A 9225-nucleotide genomic window follows, 5' to 3' on the forward strand; every position below is an offset into this window, starting at 1 on the left:
CAGCTACGATCATTAAAGGTTTGTGCTTTCAAGACATTCCCTGTATGGAAAAAGCAAAGGGGTGTGATACTTTATCACGGCCAGAGGGAGGCACTGTGGGCCCATCAGAACACAGAACCCCAGTGCTGATAAGGCAACATACTGTACATTACCACAGGTAATGTTGGCTGGATTATTAGGAGAATAACCAGCTGCCTTGTACGAGTGTCCACCCTCTTGACTGTCCCTCTCGTTCTTTGTGAAATGGTCGTATCTCTGAAAGTCTGAGAGGCCATGAGAACAGATAATAGGACAAGGCCATTGAGAAACTGTCAGGATTCCAAACACCACTTGACCCGGCTCTTATTTGTGACAGAAAACTATGTAGGAATTGATATTTGTCGGTTCATTAAGTCTGTTCCCTTCACAAATATATCTTTTGAGTGGAAGACGTTCGATTGCAGGACAGGCAATAAGGCACAGCCCCTCACAAGCTCAAATCAATGATGATGTGCTCAAAGATCTGCGTGTTTCCCTTGAAGCTGGAGGTGAAGATGAAGTCCCTGCTGTCAGTGGAAACCACAGTGAAGGAGCGCGGTGCCTGGATGTACTCCTCCTTGAAGCACTCAAAGACTTTCTCTTCATTATCCCACAGGTAGATCTGCGAGAAGGTGTAATCGCTTCCCAGGGCCAGGTAGTAACGTTCTTTGAAAAGGAACGGCTGGAGAATCATGGAGCCTCGAGAGGGCAAAGCCTGGATCTTTCTTCAAATTGTTCAGCACCCCAACGAAGAACTTTGGAGTCACCGATATAACGTGTCATAGCCAGTTTATTTTCTCTGCAAAAGCATGTGTTTCTGTCAACGGGGCAGGAAGATGCAGACTTGTTCAGTGTTTGCAGTTTTAGCACAATAAGAGCACAAAGCCTGTCACTGTCAAATAAAAGAGAAAGATAATAAAAGACCAATAGGAAAAAAAAAAACTCTAACCACTCTTGTAGTCTAAAGACAAATTTATTATCAATGTGTTTTGGCTTGTTTTCTTTCATAAAACACAATACAAAGACCATTTCAGAAAAACATCAGTATGATATTAGTACTCTCTATATGACCACACATGTATCATCTGTCTGCAAAAACTCCACTAAAATTTGGTGATTCCCATATAATTTCCATATAAAAAGAAAGTAATTATAATATCAAGGTTAGATTTGATCTTATTGAGCCTTCACCTTAAAACAAACATGGTCAAACGTCACTCATTTTTATAATCAACAGATAACCTTATATTACAGAGAATCCTTCCAAAGCCTTAAAACTATCTCTTTAAAAACAACCTGCATGTTGTAAAGCTTTTATATTTCATTACATTGTTTTAATCACAACATTCACATAATAAGAGGAAGCACTTAAGATTTATTTTTTTTTTTACATTTTTGATGCCCTCCTCACTTAAGCAAATGATTTCAACTCACATTCTCTCTTTCTTTTAAGTACAGGTCTTTAACATCACCTGTGTCAATGACAGAACATAGTCAAGGTCCTACTGTTGGAGTTGACGTAGAACTACATCAGCACTAATTTATTTACCTGAAGGAGCTTTTTTCAGTGATAGCACAAAAAGAAAGTTTGCATTTAGTTAATGTGGAAACATCCAGAGGCTTGTAGACTTGTCTTTTTACTATACAGTTGAATTTAAAGCTCCAGATCAGCGGCAAAATCAGCGAACTTAGAAGTTGGGGTGCTGATTTACAACCACCCAGCATCGGGTCTTGTGGCATTAATGCAGTTCAATCAAATCAACTCGGCTGTGGCAGGACTTTTTCTTTTCTACAGTAAAGACCCTGCTCAATCAAAGTATTGTCACTTTGGAACTGGCCCAGACAGAAGTTGAGATTCTTGAACTGGCCTGCCAACATGATCCTCCTCTGTGGATGGCTTTACAACTCTGGAGAACATTGTTCCAAACATTTCCTTCACAGGCGACCTTAAACTCCACCCTCTGCTGTTGGCAAACAGATAAACACACCCGAAGAGATCTGGAAACATCGACATCAGATCAACGTTGGCCGCGTCCTCGGGACTGCAAACAGATAGAAAATTTAATTGCATGACAATTAAATAAACAATAAAGGAGCTGGCACTCATTCCAGGAATCAGGTAAAGTTTGTGTTAACATTGACTTCAGCAACAGACACCAACACCTGCAACCACTTGAGGGGGCAGATGATTCAAACAACAGCAGTATTGTAACATGAAGGCAGTAGAAGTGGGGAGATGGAATGCCACATTTATGACTGAATGTTATCAATAATACCTTTAAGGCCCTTCATCATCTGTAACTCAGTTTGACTTACCGGTGCTCATGGAGGTTTCGTATGAAGCGCAGGAATGCCAGTGTGCTGTCACGGTATGTGTTTTTGGGATCCATCTTCTTCACCAACTCTGCCAACTGCAACATCAAAAACAACTAGTCATTTAGTGGAATTAAGGAATAGAGAAGTTCCAGTTGTTGTACAGTTGTCACCTCAGTTTTCCACTGTTTGAAGGATCCATCCCCGACACATTTCTCCAACGAAGAAATTAATTCCTGGTCAGCATCTTTCCACTTTTCCACCTCCTTGATGTTTCCGATCCTTCTCAAGTATTCAAGTCTCCTGAAAAATAAAATGTGTTCAAGATGCTCGTTTAGTGAAATGGAAAAAGAGACAACACATGGAGTTTTACTAGACATGTCAGGACTCTGTAGACGACACTGTTGGTCTGGTGGTCCAGTTTGATTCACAGAAACAACTGCTTGATGGACTGCCACAAAACTACCACCCAAGTCCACCCATTCAGTGTTAATTTTGACAGCAAATTCTGATTTAGTCTTAGTCTTTTGAATAAGACACCATTTAGTTTTAGTCATATTTTAGTCATCTGAAGTCTTTTAGTCTTAGTCTAGTCTTAGTGAATGGTAAATCTCTCTCTCTCTCTCTCTCAATTCATTTCAATTCAAATGGCTTTATTGGCATGAGGCAACACTGTACATATTGCCAAAGCAAGGGGTTGGAAATAATAAATAATAACAAAGAAAAACTATATTCTAATATAATCTCAGTCAATAAGTAATTAATAACAATGAATCAATCAGTTTGTGTCAACTGAATCTCTCTCTCTCTCTCTCTCTCTCTCTCTCTCCCCAGATGTCAATTATTCGTTTTGGTCATGGACCTACCGCCTACATTTCTGTTGTTCATGAGACATGCCGTTGCCCTCGGACTGGGTGCACTGCAAACCGTTAACGCTACCATCTTGCTAACAAGCGAAGTCAGCTGAAATCCGCCAAAGCTGTGCAACTAAATAACGTGTAAACGACCTAACTCTTTCGAAAACTTCCACAAAACTGTGTGAAGTTCTGCAAACTCGTCTTTGTTCTTCTTCTGTGTAAATGCTGCTGCCTGTTCAGCTTGCCGCAGCTTTTTAGAATGGATCTGCTGTAATCTGCATCGGTCAACCTACCCTCAAGAGATTCGCTCTGATTGGATCTCTTCTCCATTCGTCCCACCCTAACATTTTCGTCTCGTTTTTATTCGTTGACTAAAGTGTCAGTTATATTTCGCACAATCTTTGTCATCATATCTGACTTTTTATTTAGTTTTCATTTAGTTTTCGTCCATGAAAAAGGTTTGTTGACGAATATTTTTCGTCATAGTCTTCATCAACGAAATTAACACTGCACCCGTTCATGGCTCCCAAAAGATGGATCTTAACGACCCTACTGACCCCTGAAATATTCTTCAGCGCCATCATTAAGTCAAAATTAATTTGTCCAGTAGTTTGGCTTCTGACCCAACACATCGAAAACTAATTCCCATCAACCAAGTTTAGGTCTGGTTGTGTTTAGTAAGAATTAGCATCTACAGAATTAGCATGCTATCATGCAAGACTTAGATGGTGACCATCGTAATCAATATACCTTATTAGCATCAGCATGTTAACATCGTCATTGTAAACATCTTAGCATGCTGATGTTAGCATTGAGATGAAAGCTCCACTGTGCCTTTAAGAGCAGCCTCACTGAGCCACTCATGGGCATCTACTCTTGTTAGTACAATGCGAGCTGCTATATACGGAAATAAAAGGTGACAATGAAACTGATGCTACCTCTCAGGTTTCCAGAAGAAGGGATGACTCAAGCATTCTTCCACTGTAGGTCTCTTTTTGGGTTCCTTGTGGATCATCAACTCGATGAGGTCCTTTGCCACCACATCTTCAACATGGTCCAAAGTGTACAAACCTTCATCAATGTTGTACTCACATTTATGAAGCTTGTCACCAAAAGGATGGTGTCCTCCAGAGAGGATGTAATAAATCAGCATCCCTGCCACCTAAAAAATTAACAGATCATTTGAGCAATGATAGGAGTATTTTTCAATTATTCATCAATGCAGTTTGTGTCGCAGTAAAACTGACCTGTACATCAGTGTTTGACTTGTATCGTATGTCAGCTTCGTCTGTTAAAGTCTCCCTGGCCTTCCAGCATCTTGTTCCTGCACTGCCTGTGCAAAGAGTTGTTTGGTCTTTGAGTAACCGTCTACTGATGCCAAAATCTGCTAATCTTGCCCTCCCGTTAACATCTACAGGACAAATCAAAGAAGAAAAACTCAGACATTAAAATTATGTTTCATACTTTTAAATTCAAATATTGTTGTTATTTTAAAACATTTTAAACTTTGCTTACCAATCAAAACATTCTGTGGTTTGAGATCACGGTGGAGAATTGGAGGATTTTGACAATGAAGCACCTTTAAACTCTCCAGAACCTGATAGACAAGTTTCTCTTTCAGCAGACCACCATCATTGTTTCTGATGCATTCTTCCAGGGTGTATTCACAAAGCTGAAGACCAAGATATCCAAAGTACTCATCCTCTGCAAAGTCAATGTATCGTACAATAGATGGATGATCAAGTTCTGGAAGTCGTAGAAATCCCTCCTCATTCCTCAGCGTTTGATAGTTGCTTTTTGTCATTCTCTTAATAGCAACCTCAGTGCCATCATCTCTCAGCCCCAAGAAGACTTCAGTACCATCACTGCCCTTCACTATGCGGAACTCTTCATCATTCACATACTTCATGCTCCCAACTCTGGTTACTCTGCTTCTATCAGTGCTAACCAGCTTCTGTAATTTTTCTCTCCACCTCATGCTGATTTGTAGCCATGTGTGTGTATCTGATGACACAGTGGTGTTGGAGTGGAGTGGCTGAACATTTGAAGTTGACTCCACAACAGGAATTGATAATGGATCAGTTGCACCACTCAAACACTTGTCATTTGGGTCTTCTTCCTTGTTGAATTTTTCCTTCTTCTTCTTTTTCTTCTTCTTGTTCTTCTTTTTCCTCGTCCCAGGTGAGGCTGTACAGTCCTCACATTCCACGTTTGGTTTGCTGAAATAATTGTTCAGTCGTCTGAGAACTTCTTTCAGCTTGTCATTGTTGGTCATATCTGCAGACATCAGTATGTCCTCAGGCACTGCAGTTATCCCCACTGATGTAAAGATGTCACCCACATGTTCAACTGAAAGTAAGTTTGCAAATACACCATATGTGGGGACTCTGATGTCTGAGGGGTGATGGTACTTTACAAAAGGAGCAACTGCTTTACATAACTTCTCGACAAAGATTCGATCCCAGCCATTTGTGCCTTTTGTTTTCTGTGTTATCAGATACAGTGTTTCCAGAACAGGTCCACATACATCTGGTATCTCTTTTAAGCAAAGCTGGTCCAGTAGTTGGGGGACTAAAGCTTGTGCTTGTTCATTCTGCATTTTCTCAACAGTACACAGAATTGCATGTAAAGTAATAATTGCCTGATGTACATATTCCTTGGGAATCTTTGGAAAACGTCTGACTGCTCCTTCAATGTATGTGTTCAGATTTCCAGTGTCCTTCAGCCATTTGATACTTCCCTGGCGGTATTTCTCTTCATTTTGCCCAGCTACATTAAAAAGACCTTCAATAATGGTTAGATGGGTCTGAGGATGCTCCAACAGCATGTGACTGTTAAAAGTTTTGAACACTTGTTCTCCTGTTTTCCCCTGTGTAGCGATTGCCACATCCACAAAATATCTGATTTCAGAGCATAATTTATCTCCTTTTGATGCGAGCTTGTGAATCATCTGACTTACTGCTTCATTGTGAATATAATGAGTAGGATCAATGCCAGATATGGGTGTCACGAGTGCACCAGCAGACATGAGCACTTTCACAACATCCTCTCTGTCTTGGATGGCAGCAGCTTGCAGTGGTGTGTATGGATGTTGATCACAACCATTTGGATTACCTTTTGCGTCAAGTAGTATTTCTGCCAAATCAAGTGGTGCTTGGGATAGTGAGACATAATGCAGAGGTGTCAGGCCTAGGTCTGAACAATTGTCTGGGTCTGCACCCTGCTGCAAAAGGAAAGATAAAATATCCCTGTTGTGAGTTACAACAGCAGCAGTCAGTGGAGTTATGTAGTCTTTACACTTTGTGCATGGGTAAATCTCATTAATGTCGTTCTCCTTTAGTAATTTTTCAAGCTTCTTGAGGTTGTTGTCAATCACACTGTCATATACCATGTGTTTCTGTTGGGGATGTTGGCAGTTGGAACTGTGGGTTGATATTCATTTCTTTTCTTCAGCGTAACTGTGAAAAAGAAAAGGTTAGAATATTAATGTTACATTATGTATGAATCATATCATATTCACATTAAATCTTATTCAAAAACTTTTTATTTAGGTGGGATACAAATCCATCAGAAGACATTCCCTGTAACTACATATAAGTATCAGATGTAATGCAAAATCATTTCTACAACTTGAAAACTCATCTAACTACTACACTTGTCCTAACTACTAGAATTGCTGACAGCATTAACTATGTGTTTGTTACACAGAGTGCCACACCTTTCCCTCACTGACATTTAGAATTTAAACTTCCTCCTACAGGTCTGCAACAGGAATTAAACTTTGAATAAGCAGAGCTGTGGAATTTACATTAATAGACTTTGGTGGTCGTAGGTACAAGGTGAAATATTGTGTTTTCATGTAAACTTTCATTCTGATGACATCAAATAACCACAAGAGTGGAAACTAAAGGAGAGTATGTCAACATTACTGTGTTTGTTTAAGGTAAGCACAAATTTTATGATGTATTTTGAAGGTGAGTGTTAAAAGAATTGTAATAAAATTCAATCACAATGTTGAAGTAAGGTGTCCACCGTAGAATAAATTATGTCGTTCAAAACTTAACATGCTGTGCTTTATCTGTAGTTCTTTCTGCCTCTGACTCTCTCAGTTATGAGACAGGAAAATACCTGTTTGATAAGATTAGTTGGGCTTCAACAGGATGTGGGAGGACTTACCCCTATTACTCTTTTATTTCCCGAACATTAATTTGTGACTGTTCAGTCAACATAGTCTACATAATATCTACAAAGATTGTATCCAGCCTTAAATAATACCTGCAGGCATTTTTCTGGGTTAAAGAATGGGGCAGGTAAAAAGTAATTGAACCTCTCTGTATGTTAACAGTTAATATTTGGCTTAAAATACACAAGAGCTGAAACCATGTCAGATATATGGTGGTAAAGCACAAAGCTACTTGTAGTAATGACACAGATACAACATCATCTATGAGAAAGATTAAAATAGGCCTGTTAAGGAAACTAAAACATATTTATGTATGGTTTGAGCATTGACAATACAGATGATTACGCTGTGTTACTGTTTATTTTGAAAGGCTATCATTCTTACATAAAGAACAATACCCTATTTCATAACAATCTGTTACCATTTAAATGTATATGAATAGGGGAAAGAGCATATGTGCATATTTGGAATCCTTTAGTTTCATTTCCCTGATGTCAAACTCCTCCCTTACCTGAGCTTTATAGATAACAAAGAAGCTGATGACAGGAAAAGAAAGAAGTTCATAGTTGCTTGACTCTGCTAAATGTGAAGCTCCTCCTCCTTTCTGTGACGCTCTGATGGCCGAACACACAATGCAGATATGAAGCCTGCTGACTTTAAATGGTATCAGCTGTCTTATACTGAAGTGAGCAATTTCATTATACGAAGACATATTATGTGACTCTAACTGTAATGCCTGTTCTTGTGGTGATAGTGTATAAGATAATATTGTGTGTATGTTGGCAGTTGATTTTCAAAAAGGGAAATGCTGAACAACATAGTCAAGTTTTCTGGGATCAAAGTAGATGTGAGCACTGAGACTGGACCACATAAAGTTGCTCTTATAAAACCAAAACAAGGAGCTGAAAGACATTAACACGTTTTCAGCCTTTTCACAATAAAGTGGAAACAGACTTGTGGGATGATTGTTGGCATTGCTCTGGCAAGACAGATGACCTGCTTTCTGTTTTCCTCAGAGTTTTATCTAATGACAACTCTGGACAAAATGTGGGTTTATTCATTTATTTCATCCATAATGGAGTCGTGAAAAGCAGATAGAAATCCACCAGGCTGCCAGAGCGACTGTCAGTCAGCCTCCATTCTTCCAGGAAATGTGGTGCCTGGTGGCAGATAAACTAGCATGGTGACAGTGAGATTTATATGGAGCCGATCTAAACACCGATGGTGTCATTGTTGTAGAGCAGGGCTGCCCGATGTGTGGCCAACGGGCCAAAGTTGGCCAAGCTTAGATTTCTCTTTGATGCAGATTTTTCTAGCAAAACACATATAATCACAATATAATTTGAAGGTAAGCGTTAAGAGAAATGTAGGAAAATTAACTTACAATGTTTAGGTGTCCACTGTAGTAGGAAGCCTATCGATCAAAACTTGTGCTTTATCTGTAGTTCTTCCTGCCTCTGACTCTCTCTGTCACGGACAGAAAATACCTGTTTGATGATGGGTTGGGCCTCCACAGGGTGTGGGAGGACTTGTCCCTTCTACTCTTTACTTCTTGAACATTAATCTGTGACTAGGGTTGCCAACCGTCCCTTGAAAAACGGAATCGTCCCGTATTTAGAAACAAAGTTACGCGTCCCATATTGAGCTTAAAAGGGACGCACTTTGTCCCGTATTTCTGTGAGAATCAAAATGGTCTTTAAAATGTCAATAGAATCAATGAATGACAGGGCGTTTTATATGAAAATTTACGGTAATCTTACTGCCAGCCCTCTCCTGCTCTGTGACCAATGAGCCGACAGCACACTCGCACACAAGAATAACAATGCAGAATCCGGCTTTTCTCATTGGCCGAGG

At 39.7% G+C, this 9225-nt stretch overlaps 1 protein-coding gene across 1 annotated transcript in view; it reads right to left on the minus strand.

Annotated features, from left to right (window-relative positions):
- Positions 1–8815, minus strand: part of LOC115590285 (uncharacterized) — a 53064-nt gene extending 44249 nt beyond the window's left edge. Inside the window, exons 1-2 of the mRNA XM_030431599.1 lie at positions 8756–8815; positions 4704–6646 (exon numbers count right to left, since the gene is read on the minus strand). Coding sequence (XP_030287459.1) covers positions 4704–6579 — 1876 coding nt within the window. The 5' untranslated portion in view covers positions 6580–6646; positions 8756–8815. The remainder of the gene's footprint in view (positions 1–4703; positions 6647–8755) is intronic.
- Between the last annotated feature and the right edge of the window lie 410 nt (positions 8816–9225).

The sequence above is a fragment of the Sparus aurata genome, chromosome 10 (genome assembly GCF_900880675.1).
Source record: "Sparus aurata chromosome 10, fSpaAur1.1, whole genome shotgun sequence".
Lineage (NCBI taxonomy): Eukaryota > Metazoa > Chordata > Actinopteri > Spariformes > Sparidae > Sparus > Sparus aurata.